The sequence below is a fragment of the Agelaius phoeniceus genome, chromosome 1, assembly GCF_051311805.1.
Source record: "Agelaius phoeniceus isolate bAgePho1 chromosome 1, bAgePho1.hap1, whole genome shotgun sequence".
Lineage (NCBI taxonomy): Eukaryota > Metazoa > Chordata > Aves > Passeriformes > Icteridae > Agelaius > Agelaius phoeniceus.
The window spans coordinates 51275661-51299697 of record NC_135265.1 but is presented as its reverse complement, the minus strand read 5'-3'; the positions used below and the strand labels follow the sequence as shown (position 1 = coordinate 51299697).

Here is a 24037-nt window from a genome sequence, read left to right as displayed (position 1 = left end):
CAAGCCCTGCCAGTGCACCATGCCTGCCATCTTGTTCCAGCATGCTGCCATGCTGAAGTGAATGTCATCGGACCACCTCAAAGTGCTGTATTGCAGTGGGATGTATGTCTCACACAAGGGAAGAATTACCCACTGGTTTGTTGCTTAAATGTGATGACAGAGGAGGCCCTGTTTAAAGTGCAGCATTGGCACACCTTAGACAACAGTGGGGAATGGAGCCTTTCTAAATGCTTGGTTTGAACACTTGCACCCAGGACACCTTCTTGGAGAGCCCCACAGCATGAGGCTACCAGAATGGCCAGTGGGCATCCTTTGGCTCCTAATCCTGTTCCTAGTTGTAAGATAGAAATAAAACCCATGCCTATGCATCATGTTACAGTCCTAAATTTCATTAGAACAGCATGTTTGGGAGTTGATGTGAGATGCTTTGACACCATCTACACTTCACGATTTTGTGGCAAGTGTTGTGCTGTAGGAAATTTCCAGAAGATGGCAGAAATTAAAATGTATTAGGATATAAGAATAACAAATTATGACAGCCCAAGAAGAGGTCAGAATGAGACACTGACATTTTAAAGCATATGTTCACATATTTTGAATGTTTCTTGTGAGTAATAAAACTGAGATACTTATCCCTGCTGGCTGCTAATGATCTTGATGTATTTTTTTCATGAGGATAGCATAATGAAGCTTTGTGTCCTAACTTCAGTAACTCTTACCTATCATTCTTATTTCCCCTTGTGCATTTTAGTCATCTGAAGCAGTTTTTGTATTTTTAGTTCTTTATCTGTAGTTTTCTTTGCAGGTAAAATTAATCATGCATCCTGGGCTTTACTATGCAGTCAAAACTTGACAGCACGTGCTACATCGTTTTCATTCAATTGAATCCCACTGAGAGCCTTGGTGCTAACTATGTGACCTCATGTTTCACCAAATGTGAGACCTTTCATAACCCTACCATACTCCTAATCTAGCAGGAATCCTGGCTGACATGAGACCCATACATTGCAAAAGGCTCAAAAATTTTGTTGGCATGGAAGCCCCTCACCTGAGTGTCTCCCAGTATTTAAAATTAAAGAAAAAACTTCCTTTTCAATGTGTAAGGAAAATAAGTACAGGTCTTAGCAAGTTTTAAAATCATATGTAGATTTATTTGTGGATATAAACAGCAAGGGCAAGTACCTAAACAGCAAAAGGAAGACTAGGGGAAATGCGGGCCCACTGCTAAAAGGGGCTGGAAAATGAGGGACAAGTAACATGGAACAGGCTGAGGTACTGACCAGCTTTTTGCCTTAGTCTTGGACAGTAAAACTGGGCTTCAGGAGCCTGAAGCCCCTTGGACCAGGGACATGGAACAAGCAAGGCTTACTCTTTGTGGAAGTAGACCAGGTTTAGGAAGCACTTCCAAGAGGATGGACGTACATAAGTCCATGGAGCCTGATGGGTTTGTACCCACAAATGCAGCAGAAATGGGCTGAAAGCTTTGCAAGGCGAGCATCAATCACCTTTGAAAAGTTGTGGTAACTGGGAGATGTTCCAGAAGACTAGAAAAGACATAATTCCCCTCCTATCTTCAAGAAAAACAAGGAAAAAAGATTGATGGGAATACAGGCTGGTGGGCCTCATCTCAGTGCCTGGGAAGGAACCATTTGTACATACAGGAAGAACACAAGGTTTACTGGGGGTAGTCAGCATGGGTTTATGAGGAGAAAGTCATGCATATTCAGCCTAAAGCCTCCTTACAATAAGGTAATTGGCTTGGTGGGCAAGGGGGTGAGGACATTAGATGTTCTTTACCTTACCTTCAAAAAAGCATTTCACAATTTCTCCCATGTCACCTTCACAGAGCAACTGAAAAAGTGCATTTGGTAAGTGCATAGTGAGGCAGGTTGAAAACCAGCTGAAGGGCTGGGCCCAGGTGTTGTGATTGGTGGCAAAAAGTCCAGTTGACATCACGTGGCTACTGAGACTTGATTGATAACCCAGGTATCAATAATGAAGCCAATACAGTATAATATTTTCCTTAATGACCTGGATGCTGGAACAAAGTGCACCCTGAGCAACTTTGCAGATGATACGTGACTGGGAGGAGTGGTGATACATGACATATCAGAATGTTCTATTGACATCAGGAGGAACACAAGAGGGCTGGAGAAAGGGGTTGGCAGGATCCTCATGAAGTTCAACAAAGATGAATGAAAAGTCCTGAACCTGGGGTGGACTATCTTATGCACCAGTACAAGCTGGAGGCTGACCAGCTAGAAATTAGCCTGGCAGAAAAGGTCCTGGTGGTGTTGATGCAAACCCAGCCAGCAATATCCTGGTGTGCAATAAGAAAAGTATTACCAGAAGGATGAGGGACATGATCCTGCCCTTCTTTTCAACCTTAGTGAAACCACGACTGGACTGATGTATCCATTTTTAGTTCCCAGTAGAAGTGACAGAGAAATGGCCATGTTGGAGAGAGTGCAGAAAAAGCACCACTAATGTAATTAAGGGACTGGAACATCTCTCCTGTGAGGGGTCTCTGAGAGAGTTGGGACTGTTTCAGAAGAGAAAGCTTGCAGAAGGTGGGATAAGAAACTTCTTTTAGAACAGAATTCTCTTTGTCTTTTTCTACATCACATATTCACTAACATTCTTTCTCCTTCTCTTGTGTGACAAACTTCCTTTTACTACGTCACAGATTTTTTTTTTAACTTAAACCCTATAAACCCTAATATTTTTTGATGATTTTATGACTTCAGAATTCTAGGAAACAGGTTCTTTCTGAGCTTCTGGTTTTGACTGCTTTTTGTAGCCCACTAGGAACCATGTACTCTTCTGTCTGTGAGGACTGTCATTATCTTGTAAACCACACTCAGTTTTGCACAGAAATTGGTAGCATTTTGTCCTTTTCCACTATAATTCAGAGACAGCTTATTTGTATAGCACTCCTATTTATAATATATTACTTAGAAATAATTTATCTTGGTAGCTGAGCAAATTGCAGTATAATTTCACTGCTCTTGCATAGACCTTTCCCTTGTTTATAACAGTGATTTCTGAGTTACAATCTCTCCAATATAAATAATGCATTAGTTCATAATTTAAATGTGACCTATCTTTGCAAGACTGGTGACTCACTATAAAAGATCTTTTTGAGTAGCTTCAAAACTTCAAGCAGATTTTGGTAGCTGATTTATCTCTTCTGATCTGTAACTTGTTGTGAAGGTTTAGCTTTTATACGTTTGACAGTGCTGTGAGGACCAAAACTGCTAAGAGTCCCTTAGTATGAAAAAAAATTGGCTCACCAGAGAATCAGACTAACCTGGGCTCTGCTAGAATATCATACTCTAAAATCAGGAGCCTAGCATTGTAGTTACAAGATAGGTTTTCTTTGGTGGAAAAGATGATTGACATAGTTCATTTCCACTACTGTAGTCCTGGTGGTGTTGATTCTTACAGTTTGTAAAGTATCAAGATTTAAACCCCATTGTCAACATAAACATCTAAAAACATAGAATCAAAGCCATTGCAGGGGTAAAGGAAAAGAGCTGCACATTTCTTAAACTGTATTTGTTATCAAATAACACCAGTAAGGTCATCCTAATTCTCTGCTGTCACTAAATAGGTATTTTTCACAGAGACCATACTGCACAAAGAGACGAGTGAAAGGAAGCTAAATCCACTGCATCCTGTTGATACCACTTAAGAGTTCTAAATGAGACAGTGATTCTATGTCTCCAGTAACATTTTCAGGTTTGAAGGAACGAACTTGCATTCACCTTTCCCCCAAGCTGACAATAGAAAAGAGGAAGAAGACCAATAAAAATGAGATAAATTTAGGATAAACCCTGATTTTTTGGAAGATATCTGGACCTTTATTTTTTTTAGCACAATGCAAATCTAGGGCATGTACTTAAGGGCTTTCAAATTACCTGCATAGAGGTATAAATTATATTATATATATATATATATTACCCCACAAGCCCTCATGAAGAACAAAAAGGCATTCTCTGGGCTACATTACATTTACTCTATACCAAACATTCACACTTCAAGTTTTAGCTGTACATCTATATATGAAATGGAAAAACAAAGAATGGTGTTTTCAAATAATGGCATTATTTCCAATTGCATTTACATTTTTCTTTATCAGACATACTTGAACTTGGTATTTATGCAATATCTGTATACAGATGGAATTTTGCCAAGGCCTAAATAATACAAAATTTCTTCTTACTGCATAGTTAAACATATTCTTCAGCATTTGTCTAGAAAAATGTCTCTTTGAATGAATCAAGTAGCACAGTCACAGTGTAATTCTCTATTGAGAGCATATGCAGTAGTATTCCACAGTAAAAGAAATACGCATCTAGCAATCTTGAATTTTCTCCCTTTTTGGATAATTTCCATTGCATTTTTAAAAACCTCACTTAAACATTAATAATTGTGCTTTACACACCATCAAGAAAAGTAGAATTATGTTTTCCAAGTTTTCTAGGCTTATTGGCAGTTTTAGTTTGGAGCTGTTGCCATTAAACAGTACTAGAGAACATTATATATATATATATAAATATATAATATTTATATAATATTTATATAATTATATAAATAAGACAGAACAATTATTCACTCTTCATAGAACCTGGAGAAACTCATCCAATGGTGCACAACAAGTTTAGATAGCTCCCATATCAGATCAGCTGTATATTTAAAGTATTAAGATGGAAACCACTACTCACAAGTAAACAGCTAAGACTTTTAAGGGTCTTTCCATTTTTAGGGGAAAAGTCTCAACATCTTCAGTTACTAGAATAAGCTAATTGGGAGTGTCACTAAAAGTATTTTGAGAATGTGATTATAATGTTTGGTAAGAGAAAGTCACACAGGCTACTACTTTCACATCTGGTTCACTTTCCATTGCTCCTTATTTTTTTGTTTTGAAGTATTAGAGAAATAGATATATTGAGTTATTAAATCCTAATTTATTGTATTTCTGAGCCAAAGCTTTAAATTTCTTACCCATTGGTGCTGAGCTCCATTAAACTACAACAAATTCTTCTTAACTGGGTTTACATAGCTTGGTCAAATCCCTGATTTCTAAGGTGAAGAGCCAAAAATCAGGATTTATGGAAGTCTAAGAATTAAGAACAGACTGTTTATCAGATCTTAATTCATCTGATGCTGTCTTAAATATAATTCATTTTATAATTTCATGTGGTAAAATGTAAAGAATGGCTGCACCACACCACTGTATGCAATCACTTTGTATAGCCTTTATTCCAGTGCTCCACATCTGAACACTGGAGAGAAAAAAAAATCTTTCCATGAAACAAAATGTACAATTTTTAGGAGGAAGAGAATAAGAATTATTTTTTCAAAGTTGGAACATTTCCTTTTACTTTGTTTCCTGAGTTATCTTTTAAAAAGAAAGAAAAACCACAAAAAAAAAAAACCACCCCAAAAAAATTTCTCTCTCTGTCTGTTTAGCTTTGCTTTGCAGAGCAGGATGCAGGTCCTTCTTTATCAAAAAACAGGATCCATGGATGCCTGCGAGGGAACCTGGCTCTTCTGGCAATGCTTTACAGGGTGGCTGTGGATTCCACATGAGGCTTCCAAAGCTTTACTGACTTATTCCTTTTGGAATAATTCACATAAACTCCAGTTTAAATTCTTCAGATCAGATTTGTAAATTCTGATTCAGAGGTTTTGCTTTATTTCATGATCCAGAAACACTTTCTCTACCTACAGCAGAGCATTAGTAAAGAGGCTACATCCCAAGCATTAGCATTGTAAGGGTTACTTGTTCCTTTACTGCAAGGATGTAAGTAAATTATACATATCTGAAAAGAGTATAACCTACATATGAAACCCTGTGGATGCAAACATTCAATGACATTATAAAACTTTGGGTTCCATAAAGGCTTTTATGATGTTATTCAGGATTCTTTTTCTGCCTAAAAATACTCATAGCAGTGAGAGGTAGAAAGAAGACATGTATATCTGAGGGTAAAGCAGACATAAAGTAACATACGAAGTTGGCTGGTATTGTAGGTAAAGTGGGGAAAAAAGAGTCATGTCCTTGCCTGTGGCTCCTGACCAGAGGTTACTGCAAGTGGGACTTTTTGTTACACCTCACTATATTTATTATTTTGTAAGTACAGGTCAGTGTAATCATGACTGAAATCTGGGATACCATTTCTCTGCATCAATCACTCGTACATTATCGGTTAAAGGCAGATCTTCCAGAAAAGAAGGAAGAGCTTCAAAGCTCATCATGTAGGCAATATTCAGTAAGAAAAGGCTTGACCAGAGAAAGGTGTTACTTCAGCATTTCTTTCCAATCTGTCATATAACAGGGAGATGAAGCAGTCAGAATTTTTTGCATGTTTTTACCATGCTAAAGTTAAGGGACAAGGACTAACTAAACAAAGCAAATTTTTAGAAGAAAAAATTGTATATCATATACCTGGCATTTCAAAATAGTTAAACAATGAAAAGATATATCATTTTTGCAGCAGTGGCCATGGTTGCATTCTTCTTTTGTACATATGGCACCACATCCCTTTGGATATAAGGTAAATTGAAGGCCTTAGCAGATTTCCATGAATCAGTCAAAATGGCTTGAGTTTAAAGAGAATAAGTATCAAAAAGAGAGACAATTAAATCTTTTTCAGTGCCAGTATGCAAGTGCAAGTCTCTTGACATGATGAGTTGATTATATTGTTTCATGCTTCCCAAAACAGTAATTTTATTGGCACTTGAGGTTACAGTAGTTCATCTTTTTCCTGTCCTTGGAGTCTGTGTTGTTTCCTTATTTTCTTATTTTAAGCAGCTCTCCAATTTCTGTTTTTCAAGTAGTTTGAAATATTTTCACCAACAGTGCTCACACTTGTGATTAAACGCTTTTTTTCTCATCTTTTTTCTTCTCCTTCACTTTTGTCTTCTATATACAGTGTCTCTCTGTATCTCCTTTTCATTTTCCAGTTAAAATTCCTTTCTTAACATTGATGCATCCAATGGTGCACAACAAGTTTAGATTGCTCCCATATCAGATCTGCTGAATTTCAGGCTAACTCTTATTCCCAGTTCAGCTGTCAGTGCAGCTATCAAAGCTGCAGAGGTTCTTTCAGTAGTTTTCTTGCATACTGCCCCACTCAATGGCTCCCAACCCATTTTTCCCTCAGGAAAATATTTGGAAGTATACTTTCAATTTGAAACAGAGCGTTGGAATGTATTATTACTTGGCTTGGTACAGTCCCATCCATATAGTATAGTTTACATCACATTTAAAAATGAAAAAAATATTTTAAACAGAAAAAGACACTCTTCATTTGGAGCATGTCAAATGATGTGTTTCAAGAACTTCAACGTGTTTTCCAACATTTTTCAAGTTGAGATATTAATCAAATCTGGCCCTTTCCTCTGAAGAATCTCTTTCAAGAAGTGTCAAAGATTTGATGACAAAATGTCTAGAAAGCAAAAGGAAAATATTGGGTAGGGATTTTTTTCCTTATTTTCCTCTTCTATTTAGAGAAAAACCTCTAAAACTATCTACCAGCCTGTCCTTACTCTCCTGGAATACTAAGTGCATGAACTACTTCAGAACCAATCCTGAAAGTATGCTACTATTTTTTTCCGTTCCGTCTTATGCTTTGTTTGCTGAATTTCTGGAGTAAAATTTCTAACAGAAATATAAACCCTTGAGAAATCAAAGCTTATAATAAACTGAAATACTGACAAACCCTGAACTATGGTTCCCAAATTGCAGTGCTTGAAATGCAGAAAAGCAGAATCAGGGCCCTTTAAAGTACTCCAAATTATAGTCTATCAATTGTTCTATAGGGCAATCACAAGCCTATTTTGGTAGAATAATAGAATCCCATCAATGAGCTATTTGTAACTAAAATTAGGCATACCAGGGTCATGTCATTTCATATTTTACAGTCAACCACATGTTATTAGGACTGTCGTATCCCCAGTTACATTTTCCATAAAAACAATTTTGCTCTAAACATGAATTGTTTTCTTGAAAGGAATTCCATTTTCAGAAGCTTGAAATTGCCATAATTCTTGGAAAAAGCATGTGTATATGTTTATGCATATTGAATGTAGGTGTGAGAACAGAAAAGCACCTGTGTGCGTGCACTTACACCTACTTATTACTTCAACAGGAAGCCTCCTGGCTCCAAAGCAGTATATTGCACAAGCTCAAGGTAATAAATGAATTGTTTATTACTTACAGTACATATCTCTTTTCAGCAAATTGGAAATGAATTGAATAATAGGTTGTGAGTAGAGCACTGTATTATTTATTATATTTATCACAGAGCTGTGACCGCACTGCAGCAGAGCTGCAAATTCATTGGCCCATCCTTGCTTTTCACGTCTTTAGACTACAACACTCATTATACTGCAATTTATAAAATGTTTTAGGACTTCTATAAAAAAATAAAATACTGATGTGCACTAAGAACAGAGATGAAAGACAGGGCAATAAGTCAGTTTAACCTATATGCTTCATGTTTTATACATGATATTTTAGCTGAGCATATTGCTGTTTCTGGTAGATGGCAGAATTGTCAGAGTACAGGAAGAAAAGCAGATTGTGTAGATTTTAGCATATGCTCAATGTTAATTTGGAGGAGAATAGAGCAGTGCAAAAAGATAACTCATTTCTGTGTTACTGTTTATTGCTATTGTTGCTCATGATGACTGCAGTGATAGGGAGGAGGAAATTCCATCGTGATAACATCCTATGCAAACATAAATTAAACTCTTTTTTCTGATCCAAAAATCTTTCAAAGTAAAAAGATGAGAAATGGGAATAGAGAAGGGGGGAAGGGTTATTAGTAAATATGCATATTACATTGCCTCTAACCAATGATGAAATATAATTAAGCTTTGTGACTCTATGGGTCAGCTCAGGGAGAGTGTTCCATGTGAAGTAAATAATGTGTGAATGCTGTCTACATCTGATTCATTCATGATTGATCCAAGTCAAATTTAAATTAATGACTCAGAGGACCTAGTCTATACGTCCTTGCTGATATTGAGCAAACTAGGAGTTGGCAAGGATGTACTGCAAGAAAAGCAGTACTGCAAGAAAAGCAGTACTGCAAGAAAAGCATGTTGACCTCAGCCCTTCCTCTGTAGTACAGTGGGATAACTAAAGGTGTTAGCTGTTTGGCTTTTTTTACTCTACCAATAAGGAAGATCTGGCTTTCTCTCAGAGACATGAGAAATTAGTGTCCTTGACTTAGATGTTCTACTAGGGACTTAATAATGAAACTGGCACTTATACCAGTCATTAATAAATGCCTCAGAAAAAGTTCACATTTGCTTCCATCTCACATTTGCTTTATTACATGGTGTGTTTTGCTTTACCACCAAGACTATGTTTTTGTTTTGAAGGGGAAAATCTTCCCTGCTCAGACAGAAAATGTTTTCTACAACACTTACAGAACAGACTCCTCTGGTTGCATGGTTACTAGAACAATCCACTGGAATTAACCATTTATCATCTGAATGGTAGTGCAAGATCCACGGTTTCTGTCAAAACATTCAGACTTGTCTTAACTTTACCATCAAATTGGTATTTGTAAGATAAATGGTTCCTAGGAGAAGCTTCCAGGTTGTCTCAATTGCAGTAAAGAAAGTGGCCAGATTCCTAATAGTAATGATAGCAAATAGTAAAATAATAATTATTATAATAATTTTAAAAGGTGGTTTACATGAATCAAATCAAGTTAGTTGTACCAGGCAAGTAAAAAGACCATTTGCTGTAGTGATTTTTTTTTAGGACTATCACAATTGTTTAGTATTTTTAAACAAAGTCATTAAGGCGTTGTGCACTTTTCAAGATCAGCATCATATTTGGTAGTACCAAATCATGTTTTACCTCAAGTTTCCTTTAAATCACAATGCCATAGCAACTGGGACACTGTCTTTCAATATGTTCAACTCAAAACCTACCAGTTACAAATAAAACTCCATCTCATCATGTCATAGTCAGATTAGTAAATTAGAATGCTGAGCCAAGACTGTACTTATATCAATAGTAGCTGATGGCATCTGATGGCTTCACGACCATCAAGGTGATTCATGTGCTCTACATTTGCCAAGCAAGACATATTTCATGGGTTGTGCTTTTTGCATATGATGCAGGAAAATTTAGTCACCTATTTGAAGATCAACATGAGATCATTTTTGTCCCTCATTAAGAGGCAGGCAATCAAAACAAGTAATGCAAAATGTAAGATCCTCTATGTTGTGCACCAAGGAGTGGAGAAGTGTCTTAGCCAAAGGCTATGACAGCCCATATCCAGGTTTGATTGACAGAGAAGAGACTTTGAATACAAAATCATCCGTCAGTATTATACTCATCTTTATTACTGAGTAATTCTTTACGTTATGGGAAAAAACATAAAGATTTCTAATTACCAGTTTCTTTAGTCCCCAAAATATAAATTTAGGCATAATCTCATTTAAAACACAGCTCTATAAATTCTTTATTTGCATGGTGATTCAATGCATGATCAGTTGTGTCTATTAGCAGAGAATATTGTAGTCACTGTTCTGTATTACATGGGCTGTTCACTGGTCCACATGCTCTGCTAGTTATGATCTTCTAAAAAATAAGAGCAACTTTCTTCAAATGTCTAACTTGGATTATAAAGTTGACATCATAAAATCTCAGTAGCTGCATTTAATTAAAGCCGAAAAAAAGAATAAATAATAAAAATAACAAGATCCCAAAGAATCTATTTCATGGTTTGTTCTCAAGCCCAGCCAATATGTTCTACTTTACCTATTTGAAATAGCAAAAGAGAAGTGACTAGATGAATACAAAACTAATCCAGTCAGATTTTGTACAGGGCAATACTTGGAAAGGTTTAAAAATTTCTCCAGAGACTTAGTAATTAAAACCCATGAGATTCTTCTGGAGTCTCAGTGCTTAACTCATATTCTCATACCCCCAAGAGATCTGAGCTGTGCCCACATGGCACAGTTAGGTTAGTGAATAACTGCCACTCCTGTGTGTTCTTTCAAGTAATAAACTCAAACACATCAGCCCAAAAATAATTGTTATACAGAGCAGCTTTCGTCTGTTCTAGAAAGCCTTAACCTGGTTAACGACTAGGGAAAGGTCTTCAGAAGGTAGTGGAAAAGGTTAAAAACAAACCCTTAGGAGATGAATAATATTTCATAGCTGGACTTTTATAAAAGTTTATTCTTCCTTTTTTCAACTCATTTAACTGGCTTAAGATAGATGCAAATGTTCTTATTTACACCAGCTGAAGATCTAAGTCTCAGTTTTCTGACTGAAGCATTGTGCAACAGATTGTCGTTTTTATCTAGCCTGATTAGTTCATTTTATGAATTTCTGGCTTTATCATCTACCTCTGTAAGATTGTCACAGCAGACTCTAATTTGCAGCTTTTGGACTATATGCAGCCTATGGGCCATTTACACTCACTTTATCCTGATGTTCCCAACTCCCTCCCTGCCCCGCTCCAGAGAAGATAGACAGCATGTGAGTAAGTGCTGCCAAATGCACAATTTCCTCCAGCTTCAACTCCACACAGAGCTGGCCTCCTGTGGTCATGATACAATTGGTAGGAACTGACAGAAAGGATTCCAGAGCTGTGAAATTCCCTCTTGTTAACAGCTGTTGTAGATTCATCCTCCCCTGCTTTGCTTCACTAGAAGTGGCAACAGTTGGAGTTGGACAAAAGTAGTTTTCCAGCCATCAAGACACCGTAGAGCCTAGCTTATGCATAATATACAGGTACAGAAATTTGTCTATGACAAATGTAGAAAAATGGCTTATCCAGCTCCTGCAATTGCTAAAGTGCAACCATCATGATTTAATTCTAAGGAACTAATTCATGAAGTGCCCTGAAAATTAAGAACAGTAGAAAAGAAAGAAGACATTAGTCTCTACATTGTCGTGTGCAAAATAAAAACTGAATAAATCCAAGAGGATCATTTAATCCATATGAGTTAACTGTGGTACTTTATCTATTAAGTTCTCCATTAATCATTCTAATGCAAACAATTTAGCATGGAACCTTACAGATCTGAAGACAACACCAAAAAAACCGTTTGACAGCCTTTACTGGGAATATGGCATAAAGGGACTTTTCTTAATCAAATGTCACTGCATATTTTAAAATTTATTTTTCCTTTGGAAATCACAATCTTTAAAACTGCCAAGCATTTCTTTTTGATCTTGTGACAGAACAAATTTGATAATGTCCACCAAAGAAACATAAAGGCCTAGTATTGCTGTAAGCGACAAAGAAAGGATAGGTACTTCTTGTTTCAAGTTTATTTACTTCTGCCATTGTTGATTATATGCATGTGTGCACAATTAGCTTAGAAGTCAGCAGCAAATTAAACTAGTTTGGGAATTATTGTGAATCTAAGTTAATTTTACAGTCTCATCCATCTGCCCTTTGTGTTGCCTTGCGTAGGAGTTCCAAATCCTATTGCTGAAAATCTCAAGGTCAATTTAAGCACTTGTTACCTTGTAAGAAATAAGAAAAAATCTTACAGGCAGATCAGCTGGGTTTACTTTCATTTGTTATACTGTGAAAAACATGGACTCTCTATGGAATGGTTAATTTTAACCTAATATTGATACAGTAGGACTCTGCAATAGCACTGCGTCCTTAATTGGGTTATCTTATTTTCAGTATGCCTTTACCATGATGAGTGCAATACCTCCTATTGCATTAAAGAGCAACATCACTGCAAACAGATATATATGTTTAGAATGTTTTTGTCATTTGGTTACCAGTTTACAGATTGTCTTTTAAATAAAAAACAGATCTTCCATAGTTCAAGATACCAGCTGAAAGCATTTTTTGCTCCTACAAATAATTTTCCTTATATGTTAATTTATAGATGTAATCTTTCATGGTCTTCTTGAGCAGTCAGGTAATCCTGCAGAGTAAAAAACTTCTAAATTTTCATGATGTTTTAGTACTCTTTTTGTGGGTGTGAAAAAAGGTAGATGGTGACAGAACAACATGCTCAAAAGGACACCAGCCTGCATTTTGGAGGGCCTTTGCAAAAAATGGTGATAAAAAATATGGATCTAAAGGCTATGTTTGGAGGCATTAAAAAGGGCAACTAGTGGACAAATACTGGAAAACCACTCAAAACAAACTGATAGTGGTTAGTTCTGACTCAGAAAAGGACAAAAAAGCAGAACAGAAGCAATTTGGCAGAGAAACGAGAGGTGAGGTATGAGCATGAGGAAGATTAGATAGGGATTTGATGATGAGAAGGAAAAGATTGAATTTCATGTTAAGCATAATTCATCCTGGGTTATTTTCCTTTGCAAAAAGCCTTTAACATTTTGTTCTGCTCAACAGAAATTCTCATGCTGTCATTATCACTGTAGCATTTGAGTTCTTTTCACTACAGCTGCAGGCAGTACATGTCAAGTATTTTGTGGGGGGTGTGTGTTCCTTTTGACCTCTCAGGTGGAGGAGCAGTTACACAAGTGAAAGTTTTGTTTTAGTGATTTCTTGGCTTGATTGTTTTAAATGTGTATATAAAGAACATTGGTTTAGGTTGTATCTAAACACAGGCTGTATTTTGCACTTATGTGTGAAAGGGAAGCTGGAAGGGTAAAGGCAGGGAAATTAAGGAAAGGTCTGTGTTTTACAGGGAGAGCATTTTGAGATTTTTGATGGTTCTTCAGTACAGAGGAACTTTATTTAACAGTCTGCATGTGGCCATGTAGATATTTGCCTTTCTGTACGAAAGAACTTTATATCTTCTTGCTCAAATTATATCTAAACTTAAAAATTGGACTCAAATACACTTTGGGCACAATATATCTAGGCAAGCTAGTTAATGTTTTAAATAACACTGTCCTGAGGGATATGGTCCTCTAAAAAGACTGAGGCAGTGACCTGTTGACTTACAGAGGATAAATGGCACATTTACAATATTAAGAAAACATAATTACATAATGAGAAAAGAGAGATTGAAATAAATGCTTTCTGTTTCTTATGGAATATGAAAATATCCAGATTAGAAAGGTGTCTGGAGAGATCTCAGCTCCTGCCTTCAGGCAGACCCAAGCATGTTGTAGTGTGTTTTTATATTTCGTAATACTTTGAAGTAGTTTTGTTTTGTATCCCCATGTTTTTCCCAAATGGTTTATCCCAGACTGTACCCCCCTCCCTTTACCTGTGTAATTCCTCTCCCAGGATGAGATCATCCCCAAACCCCCACCCTGGCTCTCTGTCAATCACTCAGCATCCCACCCCTCCATCCAGAAGTTTCGGTCCAAGTCGTCGAGTGATCAGCCAGAGGCTAGGAGTCAGCCCCCCAAGCCCTGCCCCATACGCTGTCCTATATGTCTGTCCCCCAGCATCCATCCCTTAGGGTCACTCATTGGTTGGTAAAATGTTATCTGCTTTTGGTTTCCACCTCCCTTTAAATGTGACCTTGGCACATCTCCCGGGGCTCTCAGCAGGAGGGCCCCTGAGGTGCAGGAGCTCCTTTGGGACTCCTAATAAAACCTTGGATTAACCCCTGCTAAGAGTCGGCCCTTTATCTTCTACCGATGTCTCTGGTGTCTCTTCTGCTGCAAAGGCGCCCAGCCCAGGTGCCCTCAGTACCCTCGGGGCACAGAGAGTGTCTCCCCCCAGCCCAGGTGCCCTCAGCACCCTCAGGGCACACACAGAGAGTGTCTCCCCCCAGCCCAGGTGCCCTCAGTACCCTCGGGGCACACACAGACAGTGTCTCCCCCCAGCCCAGGTGCCCTCAGTACCCTCGGGGCACAGAGAGTGTCTCCCTGCCAGCCCAGGTGCCCTCAGTACCCTCGGGGCACACACAGAGAGTGTCTCCCTGCTGTCAGCCCAGGTGCCCTCAGCACCCTCGGGGCACACACAGACAGTGTCTCCCTGCCAGCCCAGGTGCCCTCAGTACCCTCGGGGCACACACAGAGAGTGTCTCCCTGCCAGCCCAGGTGCCCTCAGTACCCTCGGGGCACACACAGAGAGTGTCTCCCTGTCAGCCCAGGTGCCCTCAGTACCCTCGGGGCACACACAGACAGTGTCTCCCTGCCAGCCCAGGTGCCCTCAGCACCCTCGGGGCACACACAGACAGTGTCTCCCTGCCAGCCCAGGTGCCCTCAGTACCCTCGGGGCACACACAGAGAGTGTCTCCCCGCCAGCCCAGGTGCCCTCAGCACCCTCGGGGCACACACAGACAGTGTCTCCCCGCCAGCCCAGGTGCCCTCAGCACCCTCGGGGCACACACAGACAGTGTCTCCCCCCCAGCCCAGGTGCCCTCAGCACCCTCGGGGCACACACAGACAGTGTCTCCCCCCAGCCCAGGTGCCCTCAGCACCCTCGGGGCACACACAGACAGTGTCTCCCTGCCAGCCCAGGTGCCCTCAGCACCCTCGGGGCACACACAGACAGTGTCTCCCTGCCAGCCCAGGTGCCCTCAGTACCCTCGGGGCACACACAGACAGTGTCTCCCTGCCAGCCCAGGTGCCCTCAGTACCCTCGGGGCACACACAGACAGTGTCTCCCTGCCAGCCCAGGTGCCCTCAGCACCCTCGGGGCACACACAGACAGTGTCTCCCTGCCAGCCCAGGTGCCCTCAGCACCCTCGGGGCACACACAGAGAGTGTCTCCCCCCAGCCCAGGTGCCCTCAGTACCCTCGGGGCACACACAGAGAGTGTCTCCCCCCAGCCCAGGTGCCCTCAGTACCCTCGGGGCACACACAGACAGTGTCTCCCCCCAGCCCAGGTGTCCTCAGTACCCTCGGGGCACAGAGAGTGTCTCCCTGCCAGCCCAGGTGCCCTCAGTACCCTCGGGGCACACACAGAGAGTGTCTCCCTGCTGTCAGCCCAGGTGCCCTCAGCACCCTTGGGGCACACACAGAGAGTGTCTCCCTGCCAGCCCAGGTGCCCTCAGTACCCTCGGGGCACACACAGAGAGTGTCTCCCTGCTGTCAGCCCAGGTGCCCTCAGCACCCTCGGGGCACACACAGACAGTGTCTCCCTGCCAGCCCAGGTGCCCTCAGCACCCTCGGGGCACACACAGACAGTGTCTCCCCCCAGCCCAGGTGCCCTCAGCACCCTCGGGGCACACACAGACAGTGTCTCCCTGCCAGCCCAGGTGCCCTCAGTACCCTCGGGGCACACACAGAGAGTGTCTCCCCGCCAGCCCAGGTGCCCTCAGCACCCTCGGGGCACACACAGACAGTGTCTCCCCCCCAGCCCAGGTGCCCTCAGCACCCTCGGGGCACACACAGACAGTGTCTCCCTGCCAGCCCAGGTGCCCTCAGTACCCTCGGGGCACACACAGACAGTGTCTCCCTGCTGTCAGCCCAGGTGCCCTCAGCACCCTCGGGGCACACACAGACAGTGTCTCCCTGCTGTCAGCCCAGGTGCCCTCAGCACCCTCGGGGCACACACAGACAGTGTCTCCCTGCCAGCCCAGGTGCCCTCAGTACCCTCGGGGCACACACAGACAGTGTCTCCCCGCTGTCGGCCGTGTCGGGGCTGCCCCCCGGTGTCTGCCGACTTGGGACTGGCCCAGGGTTCCTGAGAGGCTCGCAGAGAGACAGAGACACAAGCATACTTAAGTGATTCCTGATGTATGTTGAGTTGCTTTTGAAAATACTTTCTACCACTAATGAACGTCATTGCATCTTTGCCCTTCCCCTGTGAACATTTCTAACAGTTTGTAACTTTTCTGTTTTCAAGAACTTTTGTGCAGTCAGCCATTGCTCATTTCTGCTGAATAGGCTGTGAGGATTTCTACATGGGTCTGATATCACTCTCCTTCTTATACTAATGTTATGAGATACCTTTTCTTTGTCTTCTTTTTTTTCTTGCTGTCAATAGTATGTTAGGCTCATTTAGGATCACATGTGGAACAAATCAAACATAAAACCACAAAAAACCTCCAAATAAACAAAAACAAAACAAAAAACTGAAACAAACAAACTCAACAAACCATACCAAACAAAACCAACCAAATAACAGCAGAAAAACCCCTGAACAAATTTTTAAAAAAGCTTGTGATTTTGTATTATGAGATGACAGAGTTAATCTGATGTAATTAACAAATAGAGAAATCCAGATCACTAGACACCTATTAATCTGCCTTTAGTAGTTTTATTATGTTTTTGAGGAAAACAAGGAGTTATCCTGACGTAAATGCAAGGTAGAATAGAATGCAGCAGATGTCCATCAACAGTAGGTTGTTCAGGATTAATATGATCTCCTTCTCTGGTAAAGCACAGTACTTTTTGTCTCAGACAGGAGAAAAGTAATAGATCTATTTTGCCAGATGTCAATAAAATATTTGATATATTGTAATGATGGAAATTATTAGCTAAACCAGGAAAGATGGGGTTTGAGAGAAGAATTGCAAAGTTGTGAACTGTCAAATGGAATTGCCTTTCAATTTATACTGATGGGCTAATGGCTGGCTGGGAGATGGGAGTTGCTCAGAGATCAGTGCCAGAGAAAATCCTATTTAATGCTTCAACCTTGGCTCAAAATTAGGAATATCTTGATGAAACATGCTGATGATCCAGATTCAGTCCAGAAAAAGAACCTGAATGATTTGAATGACACAATGGAATTTACAGCACACAGTAATGCTGTTAAAAACAGTAGCAAGATTTTCTGTATGCAGTGGAAGTCATTGGTTGGAAGTGATGAAAAGAAGCAGGATGGGAATTTAGTAAAGGTCTTTATCATGTTGAGTAATCCCAGGATGACTTTAAGCCACTGTTCTTTAGTAGTCAGCAAAATGCTATATATTAAGTTAAATAATTTCTGTAAAGATATCCAAAAGTTCTGATCAACTCTGAAATCACAAAACACTGGTAAGATCTCCTTTAGAACACTCAACAGAATGCAAGTGCAAACAGGAGCAGAGCTACAAGGAAGAACTGTGGAAAATATATTTTCCAACAGGAGGCTTCATCTCACAAAACTACAGACTAAAAGAAGTTATTATTGCTTCCTGCAAAGTCTTGAGATGTAAATCAGAAAGGAAAACAAACACTAATAAACAAATAAACAAATCAAAGTTTCCAAATAAAATACCAAACTAAACAGCATCTGTAAACTCTCTATGGATAAATTTTGGGGTGGAAATTAAAAGACAGCGTATCATACTTGAAGGGATGAAGCTCTAGACCTGCCATAGAGCAAGAAAGTTCTCAAAATGGAGTCTGCAACATTTTGCAAGTTCTTGAAATATGGATATCCACAATAGGAGGAGACACGCTTGATAATGAGGAACTTACTTGCAGTTCTGTTTTGTGATGGTTTTTAACTTCAGAGCCTGGTTTAGGAGGGAAGTGCTGTTTTGAAGGTTTGTTTTGTTTTATGGATTTTTTTATGTAATGAAGCCTTATTCCTGAAGGAGAAGAAAGAACTGAGTTGCTTAGAAACATAGTCTTTTAATACAAATAATCTGCAAATCATGCATGCATTGAATTTTTTTGAGGTTTTAAGTGTATAAATTTTGAGTGTCTACTAAAAGATGAGCATACGGTAGTAATGATTGTATCTGCTCAAAATACAAATTTCATGGCAAGATGTTTGTATATTGAAAATTTTAGATTGGTCTCTATAGAAAGAAATGTGTTTGAAAAATAATGGTGTTTACAGTGATAAATGTTATTCTTCATATTGTTTACTGAATTCAAACAGCTTTTTTGGGGGTTTTGGGTTTTTTTGTAATTTCTACATTCTGGATATCTAGCACTTCCTGTAAACTCTATTATAGTAGGTAGGGTTTGTCCAAAATGTGGACAGATGAGCACGAGATTATGTTACAGAAGTTTGCTAATGGACTGAATAGAAAATAAATCTTATCATTCTATCTAATAAAGTAAACTAACAGAAAAGAAGGTGAAGGGAGAATGTCAGGAAATGATCGTATGCTCTGTTTTAAACTTCAGTGTGCACTAATATAAAATATTGTTTACTCTATTTAACTAAATGCATCATCTTTAGAACAGCAAAAATCAGATTAAAAAAGAAATTTTGCAAATGCAGATCCAACCATCTACTGGAAGCCATTACACTAATCCAACCATCATACTGGAAGCATAAAATTAACATCATGGAGTTTGCTGAATATCTCTGTTTTTATGACTTAATACGCTCCATTAAATGATATAGATAAATATCTAGTTTTCATCTTTCTGAAGATTAAGTCATTTGCCTCAGTTATATAGTCAGTAATGCAGTCTCTTTACTAGTTATGTTGCAATAAAAGTAAGTTATACTGCACTAAAATGTGAAACTAGTTGTGAGCATTACGTATGAGAGTTCATATAAATATCTGGTAAAATTCACAAAGAAAAATGTTTGGTTTGGTCTTTGGAAAATTACTTTTCAAGTCATGCATTTTCAAATGTAAATGAAGAAGAAAATACATAAAAAGAAGTTATTTTGAAAACCTGGGAAAAATACAAAACCATAAACAGATTTAGGAACTTTTGTAGTTATTTACAGCCTTGAATAAAAGTTACTTTTATAAGATTATTTTTGAAATGTCATTGCTCTTTGCTTTCCCTACTCTTGTACCCAGGAGCTATGGATTCATGTAAATTGTTAATTGTTTGTCTGTTTAGAAATGTGCTATTATATGCTCTTGTTTTTCTTCTTCGGTGTTGAGAACACAACTGGATAGAGTGGTAATCAGCTCTATCTATTCATTTAGCCTGCCACACTTATAAAACTAAATGAATTCATTTAAACCATGCTGAAGACAATTTATTGAACAGTGATAATTGCCTCAGGTCTTTCCACTGTATTTTGCCATGAAAAGAAGATCTTTAAATGCTTTGTTTCTTACTTTAGAAGGGCGTTTCTTTCAGCACTATTTTTAACCATGCCAGTATTTTCTGATCTAAAGGCTGATATAGGACATAAGACATCTATATTCTGTATATTTTGAGGTACATTTACTGGCATGCACAAAACAAAAAATCATTTCTAAAAGAGAGTACACAATATTCAATTCTCAAATGCATATTGTAACACAAATTATTCCTGGTTGTTGAGCCATGAATGCCAATGCTGTTTACTGAAAATTGAGGAAATAAGAGACTGTAAGCTTATTGAGGAATGACCCAGATCCTTTCAGTTTCAATAAGTTTCTACATAGGAAAACAAAGCTTTCCTTGGGTGTTGTTTATGAGAGTATCATTGACTGTCACAGGAATACGATGAACTTCAGATTCATCTTAGAGATAAGAACACTTATTTTTTAATGCATTACTGAAAAGATCCTTTTTGTCTAATAGTGTGTCTCTTAATTTTAGTTTTAAATTTCATAATAGAAAAATATAGATTTGGCCAAAAAAAACATAAAAGGAAAACTCCTTTGTTTCTTGATCAAAAAGGCAGAGCCCGTACTGAGTCTGATTATAACTAATTTAATAAGGAAAAAAACATTCTTTGAAATGCTATTTCAAAGCCCTTTCAAGGAAAAGAAGTTTAATAGTTTCAGAGGTGAAAGAAAATGGTAATGCCCATTTTTAACTATATTTGATAGAAAAGAACCTGGCCAAACTTAAATCTCTGAAGTCACATTTAGATAATACTCCAAACAATAAATATATGTTTAGCTATAAATTTGGAGTTTTGCTGTTCCACTTTTTCAGTCCTTCCACTCTCCAGCAACAGTGTAGCAGGACGGAAGAAAAGCAGGCATGTGGGAGAAAGATGAACAACTCTTGCCACAAACCCCTGTGACGAGAAAAAATTACACAACTATTATAACAAAGCCTATAGTTAGTTTTAATAATGCAGCTTTACTAATTTCCTTCCATCCTAGCCAGCGGGCAACCTGTCTCCCTTTTGTCCCATTGCTGGCAACAGAAAGATGAAGAGCAAGCCAGTGGCATTTTGTTTTTAATGTCCAGTCAGCTGAGGGACTGGGCTCCTTGAGGCGTGACACCACCTGCACAGCAGGAGGAGGTGTCACATGTGATGTTCTTTTTGTTTTGAAAGCTGAGTACCAGTCATATGTTACTTAGAACCCCGATTTATGATGATGAATCTATTCCACCTTTAACGTGCTTTTTTTACTGTCTGTACAAAGGCTTCAGCAAAGCCTTCAGGAATCTTTTATGCAGTTGTGTGTTCAGATATAAATTCTGTTAATACACCTAAAATAGCAAGGATTAATTACTAGACAAGGACATGATACACTGCTTGTGCAACTCAATGTCACTATAGGACACAAAATAACAAGACACACACACACTGCTCTCAAGGCAAAAAAAGGGGAAGTTTATTTTCTGACTCCAACATTTATAGATTTCCAAAAGTGACAGTGGATTGGAGGGTGAAAGTGACACCTCTCCAATGACACTGGACAAACCAACAGTCCATCAAATTTCCCCTACTCCATAAAGGAATGCAAAACAATAAGTTATTTACTGAAAGCGTGTGAGAAAGTTCGTTACAAGAATGTTAACATCAGAAGGCTTAGAAAATCTTAAAAAATCAGGGTGACAGCTCAAAATTTTGCTTTGTATAAATCTTGATGCTTATTTTGGTTTCTCTTTCTGTCTTTGCATCTCGTCCTGACAGGTGTGTGCCCAATCACTGTGAACACGATGGTAAATGCACCCAGACGTGGGACAGCTTCAAGTGCACTTGCGACGGAACTAATTACAGTGGTGCCACTTGTCATAACTGTAAGCTACCCTGCAGTTTCAAAATTTCAATGGAGTAGGGAAGTCTCTCATGTCTTTTGGTTGAGATTTAAAAAAAGCATTCTTCCTTTCTTGTTGTTAAAGCTCCTCAAGTTTCTTTTGAAAGAAAAATGTTGGCTTAATCAGCTTCTGCTTTCCCTGCACCATGATGTGTTTACAGAGCACTGTACTGTGCCATGCTACCCACCAAAGCAGTTCAACAGCAGCTGGATGTACTGAGCAAACACATTCTAAGCAGTTGCATATGAGATACAGCTTCTAATGGAAACTGAATCTGCCCTGAACTGTTGGGGAGAGCTGCTGACTGCTGCTTGAGATGCTGGTTTATGTTGCTAATCACAAAGGGTGTTTACACACTGATTATCAGCCAGCTTAAAATATTTTTTTTGCTCTATGGTTATGAGTTTCTGAAATAAGAATATTATCTATGAGCTCCACATGCCCTACACTATAAAAGCACAGAAAGAAGAAAGGTGCTGTTGCCCTTTTATAGATCCTGAACAATGCATGTTGAGCCAGTGGCATGCATCTTCTGTTCCTCCCCTCATTTGCTAAAAATGAGGGATTTTGATCAGCAAAAATACCTAGGACATAGAGAAAATATATCCAGTCCTTACTTTTGTTCACTTCTTCCTTTTGCCAACAATCTCCTAATATTGAGACAAGAGAAAAAATTCTTCTGAACAGGCAATCAGTTGAAATTGAAGCCAGGATTTATAAAGATACAAGTTTATATTACTTTACTGTTTACCTTAAATACAGCTATGTATAATTTTACAAAGATAATTGCAGAATTTTTTTCAGTTATAACCAAAAACCCCAAACCAATGAGAAAATTTTGGACCATATTCTGGATAAAAGATAATTGCAGAATTTTTTTCAGTTTTAACCAAAAACCCCAAACCAATGAGAAAATTTTGGACCATGTTCTGGATAAAACAAAAACCTAACTTATGGTTAAAGACTATATAAATATAAGGGAGAATATACTTTATGTACTAGCTACTAATACATTGAGTGGCAAAGTTCTCTGTGATCTGGCTATTGAAACTCTAAAACTGTAAGAGTTAAATAGCAAATTAATTTTGATTAAAGAGAAATATTTAAGGTATTTAGGAGAGATTGCATGGCAGCCCTTTTTCCACCAAGAAGGAATGTGCACAGTGATGGCATGGTTGCATCAAATTTTAGGAAAGACAAGTATTTATGCCTGTCTGTGCTCCTTTGTGGTGTGCAGACCAGCTTTTATAACATAGCTGAATATAGTTAAGCTTTCCTCTCGATTTCCAAAGAGAAGTAGCAAGGACAAATGGATGCCATCACTTTTCTGAAATCACATTTATTACAAAGGGAAGAAATTATAATCCAAGGGGATGTGACTTTTTCTTAATAAGATTTTCACCTGCCTTTTATGGATAAAACAGTGCAATAAGGCAAGTAAAAGGCATTGCTGAACTGCAGTACCAAAACAGGGATTTGGAGTATATTGTCCTGTCTTTATGGAATGGATAAAGTGGATGGGATTACATGCACTCTCCAGGTCATTTGGAGACACATTGTTCAAGAACTTTTACTTTCCTAGTTCAGGCAAAGTTTCTGACTTCGTGGTGTAAGCTTTATTTTTTTGTTTAAAGAACATAATTTTTTGTTTTTACCATGTGCTGCTATACTTTAGAAGTCTTTCTTACAAAACAAGGTTGAGCAGAAAGTTATTCACTTGACAGATATCCTGTCAGAATGTGTGAAGTCCTATGCCTTTCTAGAGTATTGAAGTTAATGGCACAAAAATGAGCAAAAATAAAAAATTCCAGCATCAAGATACAGACTGAGACAACCTTAACTCTTCCTTTATTGAGCAGGCAATAGCTGTCAGTTTTTACAGGAGCATGTTCCAGATACAGCTGCAAATAATGAGGGGATTTGTTGGAACTTGCCAGAGGTTGCAGTCACGCTGCCTGAGGTCTGGGACCTCAGGTCTGCTGCACTGATGCTGACCATACTGTCCTTTCCTACTTGTGCAGTGTGTGTGTGTTTGTATATTCAGACAAACTTAGTGTGCTGCCTTTTGCTTTTGAATTCTAAAGTTTGTGGTAGTAACAGGATGAAAGATATGCTGGGGAAGGAGGGAAGTTGGAATGATAACTGTTGTGTGGTATAAAAATAGCTGGAAGGGATTTTAAACAGCATTGCAGATCTCATGAAAAATATAGCAGATGTGATTCCATGGAGCTGGAAAGTGTTTAAGTGCAGATAGAACTTTTCCAGTACCATTTTACTTAAAGATAATATTATTTTACCAAGCAAACTGTATTA

At 38.9% G+C, this 24037-nt stretch overlaps 1 protein-coding gene across 1 annotated transcript in view; it reads left to right on the top strand.

Annotated features, from left to right (window-relative positions):
* Window positions 1-24037, top strand: part of CNTNAP2 (contactin associated protein 2) — a 1030166-nt gene that overhangs the window by 651389 nt on the left and 354740 nt on the right. Inside the window, exon 11 of the mRNA XM_054654380.2 lies at window positions 21600-21706. Coding sequence (XP_054510355.2) covers window positions 21600-21706 — 107 coding nt within the window. The remainder of the gene's footprint in view (window positions 1-21599; window positions 21707-24037) is intronic.